The 15,543-nt window shown below is 55.4% G+C and overlaps 2 protein-coding genes across 2 annotated transcripts; both read left to right on the top strand.

The window, feature by feature from the left end:
- The first annotated feature begins 41 nt into the window (after positions 1–41).
- On the top strand, positions 42–10,851 carry TCF25 (transcription factor 25). Its single transcript, XM_032230372.1, has 18 exons — positions 42–331; positions 817–981; positions 1,644–1,718; positions 2,218–2,351; positions 3,044–3,109; positions 4,129–4,211; positions 4,927–5,057; positions 6,739–6,838; positions 6,972–7,065; positions 7,211–7,303; positions 7,535–7,640; positions 8,267–8,426; positions 8,725–8,812; positions 9,192–9,350; positions 9,623–9,713; positions 9,945–10,024; positions 10,173–10,245; positions 10,641–10,851. The coding sequence occupies exons 1-18, from the start codon at positions 119–121 to the stop codon at positions 10,803–10,805; spliced, it is 2,076 nt and encodes a 691-aa protein (XP_032086263.1). The 5' UTR covers positions 42–118; the 3' UTR covers positions 10,806–10,851.
- A 2,547-nt stretch (positions 10,852–13,398) lies between these two features.
- On the top strand, positions 13,399–14,343 carry MC1R (melanocortin 1 receptor). Its single transcript, XM_032230149.1, has one exon. It carries the CDS (start codon positions 13,399–13,401, stop codon positions 14,341–14,343), a length of 945 nt encoding a protein of 314 aa, XP_032086040.1.
- Positions 14,344–15,543: the final 1,200 nt, after the last annotated feature.

A 15,543-nucleotide genomic window follows, 5' to 3' on the forward strand; every position in this document is an offset into this window, starting at 1 on the left:
GTGGCCGGCGCAGCGGAAGTGCGACGGCCGGTGCCTAGACGGGCCCCCTGCTCTCCTTCGGGTTGTGCCGCCGGCTTCCGGTCCGACGGCGTTCCCGGCGCGGGTGCTGCGGGTGGCGATGTCTCGCCGGGCTCTGCGGCGGCTGCGGGGCGAGTGCCGCGGGCAGGGGCTGCTGGGCGAGGAGCCGCCCCTCGGAGGGCCGGAGACGCAGGGGAGCGGCGAGGACGAGGAGGTCGCGGGGGACCAGCCGCCGCCCGTCTCCGCCGGCGGGAGGAGGCGGCGGGGCACGCGGAGGGAGCCCTTGGAGCGGGTGGCGAATCCCTTCGAGCTGGTGAGGATCTGTCGCGGCCCGGCCGGAGGCCTTCAGCAGCCTGGCGGCTTCCCCCCTGCCTTCCCAGCAGGGCTCACAGCCTCCGGTCTGAAGGGCAAGAACCGCCCCCGGAGAGGCTGTCGCGGCCCCGGAATCGCCTCTGTCCCTAGGCCGGGGGGGGGCTCTATAGAGGGGCTGGGGCCTCCCGGTGCCTTTCACGGAGTTGGCTACCAGTTCCCAGTACCAGTTTGCCCATTGTGGGTGGCTGCAATCAGTTGGTAGTACTGGGGGTGTCTCCCCAAAGTTTGCGCCCCGGAGGAATTCTCAGTGTCAGTTACCTATTAGTGGGGAAAAAACCTGTGCTCTTGTTTGCTCTCCTGATCCTGCTGCTGGCCGCCCTTCTTAAGTGGGTCTTCTCTGTAACGTTAAGAGAGAGAGACAGAGAATCCAACTGATGGTTATGCCATATGCTTGCTTGTGGACTGGGAAACTTTTATCCTGTGCAGATAAACAGTGAAGGACTGGATGAGGACCTGGATGAGTCTAAAGAGAAGACTGATGAATCCCGACTGCAGGAAGGAGGCAACCCGACAACTGAAGAGGCCGAACCTGAAGGGTTGGAGCACGACAAGAGGGAGGATGGGGGAGAGGTGGAACAGCTGGACCAAATGGCAAGTATCTTGTAGAAAACAATGGTGCCTATTTTGCTTTAAATTGATTTGTCTCATCAGTGAGAAACAAAGCAACGTAGAACAGGTTATGAAAAACAATTATACAAAAAGTGCACGCAAAGAGGTCAGCTCATGGCAATAATAGTAACAAACTGTTTTGGAGGCTGCCTTGGTAGCCAGATGCAATTCAAGATGCTGTTTGTCATCATTAAAGTCCTTTGTGGTTTGGTCACCTGAAGGAATGTCTACTCCCAGTTGTTTATAACCATCCAGTCCAATCTGGCAGGATGGGCAAACTCCTGGCTAAGGGAGCAGGAGGCCTGCCTTTTCTTCCATAGTGCCTTTCTGCTGGAACGTCTCTCTCCTGAGAGTTTACAATGGCCCAACCTGGATGGCCTTTGAAAGGGTTTTGCTGTGCCCCTGGTTCTGGGGTCCTGAGTTTGTGAAGGGCTCCATTTCCTCCTATGTTGATATGATGGAGTATAATATTATTTGGCTACTATTTGCAATTTTATTTGCTGGCACAACTTTTGGATATTTGTATAGCTCCTAAACAGAAACTTAGACATTTTCCTGAGTTAGATAACCTGTTTGAATTTCATACTTTTTATGTCATGCTTCACTATATTCATCTTTCAACCTTTTATTTTCATTTTTGAAAGTCTACTGCAAAGAACAAATCACGAAAGAAAAAGAAGAAAAGAAAGAATAAGAAGAATGCTTCAGGCGAGGCTCTGGTAAATTGAATTAGGTTTGAGGATTAAGCATTTGTATGGAAGTGCTGAATGAATTAAACCAATTGAGGCATGTGGAAAAAGTCATGGTTATTCCCTTTGCTGCCAGGAATTTGAGACTTCATGTGGAATTAAAACATTAAAATATTATGCTACCTTTACAGAATTATAACTACAGCTCTATAGAATTTTGACCATTTAGTCACCAGAAAGCTTGTGGTTCAAGGAACAAAGACAGGTAAAACCTGTGCAAAGACCAAGCTCAAGCAGAATCCGAGGGTTGAAAGGGGCCCTGGAAGCCTTCAGCCCTGTCTGGGGCAGATTCTCAGACAATCCTGGGCAAATGGCTGTCCTATGTTCAGTGATGGGGCAGCTATGATTCCAGGAAGTGTGGACCATATTAATAGGAAGGGGACCGTTAATGAGGATTGAGACTTGCCTTTACATGGATTTTGTCTGAGAAGAGTGAAGCCCTTTGGCTGATTTTGTTGCTTTTCAACAGTTCCTTGGAGATGATGACCAAGTGGAAAATATTGAAAGCATTTTGCTGAGCATTGAGAGTTCCAGTGGGCCCCCATGCCAGAGCCAGAGCAGGCTGGTCACAGATAACCGGCCTCTTCTTTACATTGAACACAGGTAAGAGACGGACGGTGGTGGGAGAACCCTGTCTTGTGTGCTGTAGATAAAACAACCAATTTGAGGCTATACATCAGTGCTGAGGCTCCTGGCAGCTTAAATTAAGGGAGAGTTCAAGAGGAACAACTTATGTGTGGTATTTTCTTATATTTGCTATCAAACCTGTGACATGCCTCTTGCACTTATGAACTTCTTAAAGTGCGCCTGTGAGAAAACATTTAAAGGAAATTGAATTGACCCTGAGTGGTGACAAGGAAAAGAATCAGTCAGGGACCTGTGGCCTGGTAAACCACATTTCTTCCATTCACCAGCCATATCTCAGAGAGACGGCTGGCACGCTGACCTAGTAGGAAGGGTAAGTACTACTAATGTGACCCAGGTGGCTTTGCCTAAAATATTCCAATATGAGGCTGTAATTTCGGCTGCGTCTGCCTTTTTCCTTTCTCTTGCCTTTGCAATGCAGGGGGCCAAAGGGGTGGAACCTCTGGTTCTGCTTTTGCTCATGGCCATTCAGCACAGGGCAGGAGGAGGGGCCAGTAGACAATGGCTGCTTGCATACAATTAAAAGCACCTTGTATCTTGAGTTGGATGGCTTTAAGTGAGCAAGGTTTTGGACACAACAGCGTCTTCTCTGCATCGAATAGGATGTAGGCATTAAATGACAGGCAAGATTTGTGTTCCCAACTTTCCAGGAGCTTGAATCCGGAGACAGAGCTGAAGAGATACTTCGGGGCCCGGGCAGTTCTGGGAGATCAGAGGTGAGATCCAGTGTTGTGAGATAGAAACCTATCTCTGGATTATGTGGGAAAGCAGCACATCTGGCCACACCAGTCACAATCTGGGGAAACATTGTGGTGGGAGTGCCATTTGCTAGACTGTGCTTGGGGCAAGGACTGCCCCACCCTGCCTGGGAGCCTTGGTGTGTGGAAGGAAGGGAAATGGTCCGTTCTCGGTCCATACGTCTCCTCCAGGGAAGGACCGGTTTGGGATTCCTCTGAGCTGCTCTGGGACCATGGCAGTTCTGGACGGAGAGTTTTTATGGATGGTCCAGATGTGGCTGAAACAGAAGGGGCTTTGTGCCACACTTTACTATCGCAGGTAGCCTCATGCCCCAAGGGAGGTCCAGCACACAGCCCTGGCCCAGGATGCAGGCGACAGGCTGTGGGTTGCCCTGTGTCTTGCTGGGGAGAAATCAGTTGGTCGCGGTTCCTTTGATGAACTCGGACAAAGATTTGAAATCCGTCTTTCTCTTAATCAAAGATTCTTTTATTACATTTTCATTTTCCTTTATACAATCACTTAAATACTGTGCAGTTAAAAAAAAAAAAGAAGCAATAAACAACTCATAACACTTCTATCCTACATACATACATATCCGTCTTTCTCACAGACGTTGTGTGCATGTGAGGACAAGCACATGCCTTGATGTTAGATGTGGTTATTCCCTCTTCTGTTGCATCTGTTTAATCTTTGTGCTCATCGGGAGGTGGTGCTGTAAGATGCTCACTTCAGCGCTTCCTGGCTGGAGAACAGAGACGGTGGCATTTTCCCAGTAAGGAAGCCCATGTTCTCTCCCTCCAAAAACAAGGCTGTGCTTATTTTAACGACTGGTGATCGCCTGGAGTGCGGCGGGGGAGGGGGGTCAGGATGCATCAATAGGGCTTTGAAAACAACCCCATCACCCATGTGGGCTTTGTTGCAGCTGCGTAGCAACTAGAAGATAGATAAAGGCTTTGATGTATGAATTCACGTCTTAAAGTGTGCTCCTCCTTTCCAGGCCAAGGCAGAGGCAGCGCCAGTATGTACGCAGCACATGGTTGACAGCACCCAAGGACACCTGGCCGCGTCATAGCAGAACAGGTGAGAGGCCTTCCCAAAGCCTCTGACACCTCGGCTGACTTTGGGACGGGGAAAAGGCTCCTGTCTGTTCTGATGCCCTGCTGGGTACTGAGTGGCAGAGCTGAGGAGCTGCCATATATTGTGGCCACCGACTTCTCTTCTGATGCCAGTGGAAAGAGAGGCCTTATAGGGCACCAGCTGTTGTCTCGCAATTGTAGGAATACTTCCTTAAGTGCCCACATTCTGGGCTGTTCATACTCTTCTCCAGCTTTGGGCAGGAGAATTCCAGATTTGTTTTAAGGCTGAAGAAAGGAGGAATTCCTGCTTTACCCCGAAATAACAGGTGGAAATGTCCACATAGCCGTCTGGATTTCTCTAGCTTGGAGGCGTATAAGACAGGCTTGGGAAGATGGATAAGGGCTGCAGTTGAAGTTCCGATCTGGACTCGTACATTTGGAGAGAGGATAATCGACCATCCAGCTGGAAAGGGGGTGAAAAAACCCAATCTTAGCATTCCTGCCTCCAGAGTTTAATTTCTCTCCAGTGTTTCTCAACCATGGCAGCTGTGAGATAGGTAGCATGTATTCTCCGAGAATTCTGGGAGTTGAAGTTCACGTACCTTAAAGTGGCAAAGATTGACAGACCCTTCACTCTCTCGCTTCTGGATTATCATTCCATTCAGGCTGACCACCTTCTTTCTTCCCCTCGCTCCCCCCTCCCCGACAAACCTCTCCAGGGATCTCCATGAGGCTTTTAGAAACCAGGCGTGGAGAGCAACACTTTGCCTTTGAGCACAACCGCGAGTACCAGCTGGTGCAGTTCAAGTTCTTGGATGCTGTGGAATCAATGGACCCAAACAATCTTGTGGTGGGTTCTCCCTCAGGCACGCCCAAAATCACGAATTCAAATTCACCAACTTTTCAACTGCGGTGATTTGTTCCATTCCAACTTTGACTTCTGGGCTTGTTCAGGAGTCATGCCCAGTTGGTGCCCTCCAAAGGTGTGTGTCCTACCATTCCCAGTGGGCTGCCCTTCTAGGCTGTAGGGATCGAGTGACCCTCGTGGGCCACAGGTGTGTCCCGGCCCACTCCGCATGGAGCCAGAGCCCTTCAGGCACCCAAAGGCCCCTTGAAGATTCTGAAGGGTTCTGAGCTGCGTCCTCTGAGAGAATGTTATCTCATCATAAAAAGGGATGCAGGTGTCTGATAAATCTTCCCCTCGAGGTATGTACGTCAACAGTTCGAATCAATAGAGTTACATATCCTTATAAAAGGACCTTGAAACATGGTTCTACCTGCCTATGGTAGGTTTTTGTTCTTGTTGTGAGGGCTTTGGGTGCCGAAAACGTTTTTCTCCTGACCTCTCTGTCGGTTCCGAGTGCCATCTCAGCATCGGGCCCCCTGTCTGCATCCCTGCGATGGGCACACGGCCTCCCTCTGCTGACGCTGAGAGCAGAACAGCCAGAGTCGGGTCTCGTAGGGCAGAGAAGAGGCTCCCCTGTCTGCAGATGGGGTTGAAGGGGAGTCCAGCGCAGGGAGATCTAAGCCAACACTTGTGCTATATTTAAACCTTGACCATCTTTGAGCGAAGGAGCGTCTCGTTTCCCCAGGGCTTCGGAGAACAGGCTCTGCTTTTGAGACTTTTCTGGAACTGGTCCAGCTGTGTTAACTGGTGAACAGTTTGATGGTAAATACAAAGCGTGGAGAGGCCAAACTTGTTAGCCTAACATTAGGCAGATAATGAAGACATTGATTGGAGAGCTCCCCCCTTCCGTCCTTCTTCCCAGCCAGGATAAATGTGGCTCTTTGAAATTGGAGGGTTTGGGAGATAAAAGCCCCTTTGTCCAGGAATGACTCCCAGCTCTGCCTTCTTTGCCCCCCCCCCTCCGCCTGCCTTGCTCCTCAGGGGGGAATTCAGCGCAGTTGAGGAACATTTGGGGTCTCTGACAAACAGGAATGCCAGTTCTTGGAAAACGGGAAGGAGTGGGGTTGCTTTTATGCAACAGCTTGTTTTCAGCACAGTCCCTTGAGGCAATGAGGTGGCTTTTCCTGGATCAATAGAAGGTGACACACAGAAAGCTGCACAGGGTGTTTTGCATAACTGATGGCAATGAAAAACAACATGATTTCAGTGGCAAATAGACACGAGGTGCCCCTGACAAGCGATCCCGTGTCCGAAGGGTGAAGGTTTTGACTTCTGAAAAACAGCCCCTACTTAATTACATTTGCTGAATGTGGACTCCATAAACCTGAGCCTGGAGGTGGAGCAGAGGTTTCAGGGAGAGAAGGGACGTGAGGGGGAAGAAGTGAAGGATGGCGGGGAAGGCCGGGGCTTCCGGGGGCCAGGTAGGGGCCAGGAACGCAGGCCAGCATTCGGTTTGACCACCAGCCTCTTGAATTTGGAAGCCTCCCAAAGGATTCCCAAACGCTGCTTTGAGTGGTGTGAAGGGGGCAGTTTTCCCCGTTCCCTCCCAGCAGACCCTCCACCCCGGTTAGCTTTGCTCTTCTCCAGAAAGCCCTTCAGTCCGGCTCTTCGGCTTCCTTCTCAGCTGCTGCTCCAGATGAATCCGTACCACGTGGACTCCCTTCTGCAGCTGAGCGACGTCTGCCGGATGCAGGAGGACCAGGAGATGGCCAGAGACCTGATTGGTAAGGACGGGGCAAGTGTGGCCCATTGAGAGAGAGAGAAGGGAGAAATGCCTCCGTCCCTTTGGAAGCTCTGGGCCGGAAAGCGACGCTTCCAACCTGTCTGGCCCTCAATGCCTTTTTGCCGTTTTTGCAGAGAGAGCCCTCTACACCCTGGAGTGCGCCTTCCACCCCGTCTTCAGCCTCACCAGCGGCACCTGCAGGCTGGACTACCGCCACCCGGAGAACAGGTGGGTGCCCACCCTGGAGACTTGGAGGGAGGCGGCTGCTTCTTAGCCGGCGACCGCTGGGTGCCAGGGCCCCCGTGGATGCCCTGCTCGGCCAGGCTTCCCCGTCCCTGGACTCACGTCCTTTCCCTCCCGGTGTCCCCCACAGAGCCTTCTACCTGGCCCTCTTCAAGCACTTGCTGTTCCTGGAGAGGAGGGGCTGCCCCCGGACGGCCCTGGAGGTCTGCAAGCTCCTTTTGAGGTGAGGGCTGCTCTCAGAGGGGGGAGGGGCGGCCCTCTTCCAATGCCACCTTCGGACAGGCGTGTGTGGCCCCCAAACCAGGTTGTGAAGATCTTCAGGTGGCCTTCCGGAGGTGGGGGGGGGGGGTGGTGTTGCTGGGGATGCCAGCTGGTCCTCCCTCCGCCAAAGGCCAGGTGGCTTCCGTTCAGGCAGCTGTCCTGAAAGAGTCGTGGTCCTTTTATCCCCCCCCAGCCTCGATCCGGAGAATGACCCGCTGTGCATGCTCCTGATGGTGGATTTGCTGTCCCTGCGAGCGAGAGAGTACACCTTCCTGACACGCATGTTCCAGGAATGGGAGGTAAGCAGAGCCCCAGGCAGCTGGAGCCCCACCGGCCCACTCCTCAAAGGAGGGGTCAGTCCCCCCCCCCCCCCGTTTTCCTTGATCTGCAGCTGGCTGCCTGGCCCCCTTTCTGGGCCAGAGGGGGAGTCCAGGCCTCCTCCCTAATGCCCCCAGGTGTTGTCTTCTTCTGCTTTGCTTCCTGTTAATTATCTTTTAATTAGAGAGCTTTGAGACAATTAAGCCAGAAAAGGCTCCAGTGCTGAGTACTCTGGTTTTCAACTGGGCTGGGTGGATTTAATGCCAGCCTGCCCTACTTTCACACTCTCCTAGGCCTCTGACTGGCATGTGGGTGCCCCCCTTGCCCGAGGGTCTGCCTGGGCTTCTGAAAGGCACCAGGATCCGAGCTGCTGCCCCCTCCCCAAAGCGCTCACTTCAGCCAGCAGCAGGGGCTGCTCTGCAGACTGTCAGGAACAGCTGCTCCTCCTGCCTCCCCTTTAAGGACAGAGGCTGCCCTCCTGGAGAGGGGGTGGGGGCAGGCAGATACTTGGAGGCCCACCTTCCCCGCCTCTCTCCTAGAACTCTGAGGTTGCCTCTTCAAACTGCTCACATCTGTGTCTTCCTCTCCCCCCCCCCCCCAATCTTAGGGCCATCGGAATCTGAGCCAGCTGCCCAATTTCGCCTTCTCCGTCCCTCTGGCCTATTTCTTTCTGAGCCAGCAGGAAGACCAGCCGGAGGCAGAGCAAAGCCGAGCCCGGGAGCAAGCGGACAGCCTCATCCAGCAGGCTCTGATTATGTTCCCCAGTGGTACGTGGGGCCCTGAGAACCGCCCAGCTCACACCTGCAGCCGAGAGGAGGAGGAGGAGGGGCCCCTGGGGTGGGAGAGGGGGGTGGGGTGGCATTGCAATTAAGGAAAGCGCCAAATGTCACATTTTAGACATAAGTACAAACACACAGAGGAGTTCCTGTCAAATTGAACAAAGAGACTGAAGGCCTTTTCTGTGCCTCAATAGTCCCCCCACCACCACCACCAAGCACTGGTAAGGTGGCCTGAGCCCCTTTGCCCTGCAGGGAAGGCCCTGACTCTCTCCTCTGCCCCTCCCAGCCCTGATGCCCCTCCTGGACCGGTGCAGCGTGCAGCCTGACCCCGTGGTCGCCTCCCATGCCTTCTTTGGACTGGAAGCCCAGCTGAGGTAAAGGGCGGGGGGCTTTGTAGGGCCACAGCTGTGTCTCTCGGGAGACGTGGAGAGCCTCCGTGGGGCGGGAGCTCCAAGTGGGGATGGCCAGAAAGCCATTTAGAAATCGATAATGGGGGGAGGAGAAGAGAAGTCTTGCCTGTGGGAGAGGGGAAAAGCAAAGGCTGCTCCTAATAACTGCAGTTTTGCTTGGCTAATGAGGAGGCTGGTGAGGTTGGGGGTTCAAGACCCTGGAATTCCTCTCCCTTGGCCTCCTTTCACCTCCGGCAAGAGGAAAGGTTGCAGGAACAGTGGCACCAAAGCAGTGATGGAACAAGCGTCCCCCAGGACCCAGTTTCCTTAAAAGCCCCCTCTCCCCCCCCCACCCTCGCCCCAGTGTGCCTGCAGCATTGAGCCAGCTGGTCTCCCTCTACCTGGGGAGGAGCCACGCCCTCTGGAAGGAGCCCAGCGTCATGGCCTGGCTGGAGACCAACGTCCACCAAGTGCTGCGGGTGGTGGATGCCAAGGAGCCCGTTCTGGAGGAGGCAGAACAAAAGTGAGTTGGGTGATTGATGGGGCCTTTTCCCTGCTGGGTGACACCCCCCCCCCACAATTGTTCTCGCTCAGGACGTTCAGCGCTGCCCCTTCTCCCGCCATAAGCTCAGTTTGTGACTCGGTGCAGAAAAGGGTGGAGGACCCGGGGGTGCTTTTGCTTCAGTGCCCCTGGGAGAGCCAGGGGTGGGCGGGCGAGAGGGAGCTGCTTGGAGGAGACTGTTGGCATTCTCTCTCTCCCCCCCCTCTCCCCCCCCTCTCCCCCCCTCTCTCTAGGCGAAAGGCTAGGTACCAAAACGCGCCCAGGAACGTCTACCGCCACGTGATCCTCTCGGAGATCAGGGAAGCCACAGCAGCATTACCTCCGGTGAGGGATCCAACGCGGCTGCTCACCTTTTGGCCTGTTTCCCTCCCCTCCCTGGCGGTGTTTCCATTCCGCCCTTGTGCCTGGCTTGGCTGACCCCCTTCTGGTCTTCCTTTGGGTTGAAAGCCCGTCTTTCTCAGGGGTAGTAAAGATGCTTTATTCAAGTACTCAGCAGAGGGAGGCTGGATGGCCATGGCCACAATGACCCCTGACCTGTTGCTTTCCTCTCTCAAGGAAGTGACCTCCCAGCCCATCATGGGGTTCGATCCTCTGCCACCCCTGGACTCCATTGCTTCCTACACGAGGCCCGAAAGGTATTTCCTCACTCCCGGCTGGCTTGTGCGGGCGGCAGTTCCGAGGCGCCGCTTGGCCTGGCCAGCCTGAGCGGAAGCCAAGAGGCCCCCCAGGGAGACCCCCCTCCTCTGCCAGCCTTTCAGCCACTCGGCCTTCCTGTCTTTCCAGAGCGGCTCATCCGGGCAACGAAAGCACTTTATCCCTCTTCTTTCGCTCACTGCTGCCAAACTTCAGCTTGCAGGTAAGGTGTCCTTCTGAGCTTGTCCAGAGGCAACAGCAGGTGTGTCCAGGGCCCGGCTGGGGGTGGGCGGAGCTGGTGCCCCTCCAAGGGCCAGGGGGTGTGGGGTGAAGGGCAGCAGAGAGGGGAAGATTGGGATAGGTCTGGAGCAGCTGCGGTGCACCAGCCAGGGATTTGGTGAGCCATCCTGCCCGGTGGGTTCTTTCCGGGGTCCGGATGAGCCATGACCGTGCAGATTGCCTGCTGTGGTTTTGCCTTTGCCCCCGATGGCTGCCCAGAACCCCCTGGGGGGATGGGCGGCCATGGGAGTCACCTAGCGAACCAAAGGCAGGGAGAGGGGAGAGGCTTCCAGAGGACTGACCTGGCTGTGGGTCTCCCTGTCCTCTGCCCCACCACAGGGGGAAGTTCGCGCCGGAGGAGAAGCCGAGCCGGGTGCCGGGCAGAACCTCAACCAGGGAGTGAACCGGCTAATGGCGGCCATGCGGGACATGCTGGCCAACATCCAGTTCCAGGAACCCCCCCGAGATGACCACCCCGAGGGCGATGGGGGAGACTGGGACTGAATTCTGGCTCCCCTCCCCCCACCCACAATAAACAGAAGAATCTGGAGTGGCCTCTGGGCTTTACCTCTGCACCCCCCTCTCCCTCTTCCCCTCCCCCATCACAAAGGGAAATCTCCCCCGAATTCTCTTGATTTTCCAGCCACTGTGCCAAACCTGGCTGGCTCTTTGGAGGAGAGAGCTGCAGAGGCCCCTGTCATGCTCTTCTTCCCCCACCAGTGGTTCTAACGGGGGCCTTTCTCCTAGGAAAAGTCCAGGGGAGCCTGGCTGGGCCCCTCCTTGCCAAGGCCGGCCTGATTGGGATGGTCAGGACTTTCTCCAAAGCTAAACAACCGTCTGGCCAAGAAATTCTCCCAGGGAGAAGTTTGGGGGGAGGGGGGGTGATGGGCATCAGTTGCAAAGGCAGCCCCAGTGTGGAGGCCGAGAGCAGCCGTCTCCCTCGAGTGAGCCAAGGGCCACAGCAGCTGCTTCCCTTTGAGGTCCTCCAGGGGCCTCTTTCTGGCTCGGAGGCAAGGAAGAGCAGCAGCTGGGGAGGGGGCCCTCTTCTGCCTCCATTACAAGACAGCCCTCCCAACAGGCCATCTCTTGCAGGCTGCGGTGATTACATCCCGTCCCTTTTTAACTAATAAAAGCTAGGAAAATGTGTTTGTTTAAATGCTCTTGGCGCAACTATGGTTGAACCTTTCGGTCTTCATATTTTGTGAGGGGGAGGAAGGGTGCCTGGCTGCCAGGCTACCCTGGCATGTTGTTGTTCTGCACTGGGGGGGGAGGGAGGGGAAGAGCCCCCCCCCTTGCTCTAGAGTGCTTGAGATCCGTTCAGCCTCTGATGTGCCCCCACAATACGTGCGCAGGCATTTCCCCGTCCTTCACAGGCACACACGCATCACAGGCCCAGCCGCAGAGTTGTTTTATAAACAGAAATCCAGGCAGCCTGCAAAGCCAGGAAGGTGGCAACCATTCCTGAGCTGGGCATGCGCCCCTTTCCAGTGCTTGGAACTCCTGGGCCGGCCCACCAACCCCCAGGCTCTGCTCAACTTGCCTGCCCTCCTGGGGGCCAAGTCAAGCTCCCCCCAGAGGCCTTTGGAGCAGCAGAGAAACAGAGCAGGCCAGGGAGGAGGAGGAGGCCTCTGGTTGTGCTTGGAAGCCATAATGCCAACTCCCAGTGTAGAGCGGTGGTGGAGGAGGCGGCTGCTGCTCTCCAGTTGCTCCAGGGGGTCTTTGGCCCAAAGGCAGCAACTTCGGAGCCCCTTTGCTGCCTCCCCTTTCGAAGGCCACTGCCTGGAGCAACGGAAGCCCCCCCTGCTGCACCTTCCCTGCTCGGCCTGTCAGGAGGTAAACGCCAGGAAGGCCATGTGGGTTCCTGGGTCCATTGACGAAACTCTCCCCTTAAAGTTCTGTCCTGTACGGAGCCCTCGCCCACCCAGGCGGCTTTCGTGACTCCGCAGGGACTTCCAGATTCCAGGAGCTGCCGGGAGACTTGAAGAATAAGCAGACGGTCTGCCTCTCGGTCTCAATAAGAGGGCGGGGGGCTTCTGTTGCTCCGACCCCTCCCACCGGTGGCCCAGGCCGTCTGCCCCTGCGTGCTCGTCCCCACCAGAGGCCTCCCTTTGGATAGACAGGCCTCTATCGCAGGAATCCCTGCGGGTGGAATGGGAAAAGTGGCTGCCTGGAAGCTCTTCACAAAGGCAAAGCGCTCAACGCAAGGGGAAATGTGTGTGGAAATGCTGGACTGGTGAACATGGGTTCTTCTCCACATGAGCTGGAGGAGGGGGCCCCGGCCTGCTACTTAGGGGTGTCCTGACCATCAGGGGAGCCTGGCTGAAAGGAATCTAGCCCAGCGTCACTAAAAGAAGGGCAGGTCAGATATGGCCGGTCGTCATGCGGAGGCAGCTGCTGCCACCCGTCACCCACACTCCTCACACGCACCCTGCAAGCCCAGGTGACCCCCCCCCCTCCTCTCTCCTTCCTGGTTTTCTGGAGCTCCGTCTTCGAGGGCGGCTGTCCCCTCCTCAGCGTCCTCCTGAAGGCCCCGGCTCATCCGGAGCCTCTTTTCATAACAGCTCCCTGCCATTCAAAGGGCTTGGCCGCCTGACTTATCATGTGGATCCCCCCCGGCAGCCCTCTGCCAAAGGAGGAGCTGAGCCTATTCCTTTAAAAGGAAGGGGAAGAAAGAGTTCTTTCTTTTAAGTTTTGCTAATCAATGTTGGAGGTAGGGACAAAATCAGTAATGAGAACGTTAGGAAGGGATCCGGGGGAGCTTTGACATGGATACAACGCTTCCCAGGAAAGAAGCCGGAGGGATCGCTCTCCTCAGCTCCTGAAGGCGACCTCCAGAAGAACCGCCAAGAGCCCAGCGCTCTGGGATCCCTGGAACCGAGTCCCAGTGGAGAAGTCCTTCTGGGAGCCGGTGAAGCACTGCTGGTTTTCCCATCTCGGCTGCTTGGTGGGAGAGCGGAGGCTTTCTGGGAGGAAAGCTCCTGACAGAGGAACCCGTGTCCCACAGGTGAGTGAGTGGGGCAGCCAAAGCGCTTCTGGAAAAGAAAAGCGATGGGGGCCACCTTTTATTTTTCCTAAGCGGCCCCACAAAGCGTCCACGATGCCCGAGGCGTCCCCCGTGCGGGTGCATCTGGACTTCCCCAACGGCACCACTGGTCCTCTGGCCAACTGGACCAACGAGACCTCCTTCTGCGCCAGTGAGCAGCAAGTGGTGATCCCCAGCGAACTCTTCTTGACTCTGGGAGCGATGAGCTTCGTGGAGAACCTGCTGGTGGTGGCCGCCATTGTCAAAAACCGGAACCTCCATTCCCCCATGTATTACTTCATCTGCTGCCTGGCCGTTTCAGACATGCTGGTGAGCGTCAGCAACCTGGTGGAGACCCTTTTCATTCTGCTGATAGAGCATGGGATGCTGCTGATAGAGCCCAGCCTGGTCAAGCAGGTGGACAACGTCATGGACATGCTGATCTGCAGCTCCCTGATGTCCTCGCTCTCCTTCCTGGGCGTCATTGCCATGGACCGCTACATCACCATCTTCTACGCCTTGCGCTATCACAGTATCATGACCATCCAGCGGGCCGCCATCCTCATGGTGGCTGTGTGGCTGATCAGCAGCGTCTCCAGCGTCCTCTTCATCGTCTACGACAGCACTGCCGTCCTCATGTGCCTGGTGGCCTTCTTCCTCTCGGTGCTGAGCCTCATTGCAGGGCTCTACATCCACATGTTCGTGCTGGCACACCGGCACGCCAGGCAGATTTCAACCATGTATGGCAAGCGGCACGCACCCCAATTCACCAGCATGAAGGGGGCCATCACCCTCACCATCTTGCTGGGGGTCTTCTTGATTTGTTGGGGACCCTTCTTCCTCCACCTCATCCTCATCCTCATCTGCCCCGGCCGTCCTGCCTGCAAGTGCTACTTCCGCTACTTTAGCCTCTATCTCATCCTCATCATCTGCAATTCAGTGGTGGACCCCATAATTTACGCCTTCCGGAGCCAGGAGCTCAGGAGAACGTTGAAAGAGGTGGCCCTGTGTCTCTGGTGACAGAGGAGGAGAAGCTGGGTCCCTTAGGACACAGCGCAGACCTCAGGCGGTCACCCACAGCCCAAGGAGGGCCCGGGGGCACCGTTAAGGCCAAGCAGGTGACTCTTTGTGATGCAGCACCGGAAGTAGTGGAGACGAGATTGCTGCCCCTTGGGTTTCTGACCATTGGAAGAGCCCCGCGTCCTGCCTCTCCTCTCCCTCTTGTAGCCAGCTGGGTGCTTGTTGGATGGTCACCGCCGGGACTTGGAAAAAGTCACCATTGCCGCAATCTGCCGTAATGGGTGTCTGGTGTCAGCGGCTGCCTCCTATTGTTGTTCCCAGCGAATGCCCTCTTGCGATTCCCACGGGTTCCGTTTAGTCCCAACCGGTAGAGGACAAAGGACCAGCCCTCCCCCGCCCTCTCCAGGTCAAATCCTGCTTTAAAACTGGGGGCTCAGAGCCGGGGGGGGGGTTTTGCCAGTGAAGGCAGCCCAGGACAGTTCTCACCCTGGGCTGTGGGATCGTTTGCGGAGAGCCGGATTCATGCCTGCCTCTCTTCTGCGATCTGAGGTGAGCGATGAAGTCTGCAAGCGGCTGCACCAGAGAACTCGGAGAATAAGAAAAATATCCAGCAGCCTCTCAACTCACTTTCCTCCTGGGCGGGATTTACACTTTACACTTATCAGTTTGAATGCAAATACCTTTTTGTACAGGATGGTCGTTGCTTTGTACTAAAAACTACTTTGAATTTTTTGACAGATCAATGCGCTCCTTCCTTTGGGTTTCCTGGGTGCCTCTCTCCTTCCTCACCATTTCATTTTTTTTTTCATTTCATTTTCCCTTTATTTGTATGCCGCCCTTTTCCCTGGGGGGACTCAGGGCGGCTCACAGTTCAAAAAAGGGGGGGGGAGGACAAACAATTTCTAACATAAAGACAATACATCATTATTAAAAGCACAACAATCACACAATTCGGGTGGGGTTAGAGTCTTAACCCCAGGCCAGCCGGGACAGCCAGATCTTTAGGGCGACGCGGAAGGACTGGAGGGTGGTGAGGGTCCGAATCTCCACGGGGAGTTCGTTCCAGCGGGTCGGAGCAGCCACCGAGAAGGCTCTCCTCCGGGTAGTTGCCAGTCTACACTGGCTGGATGATGGAATTCGGAGGAGCCAAGGTGGCGCAGTGGTTAAATGCAGCACTGCAGGCTACTGCTAGATCAGCAG

Source organism: Thamnophis elegans, chromosome 14 (assembly GCF_009769535.1).
Source record: "Thamnophis elegans isolate rThaEle1 chromosome 14, rThaEle1.pri, whole genome shotgun sequence".
Classification (NCBI taxonomy): Eukaryota; Metazoa; Chordata; class Lepidosauria; order Squamata; family Colubridae; genus Thamnophis; species Thamnophis elegans.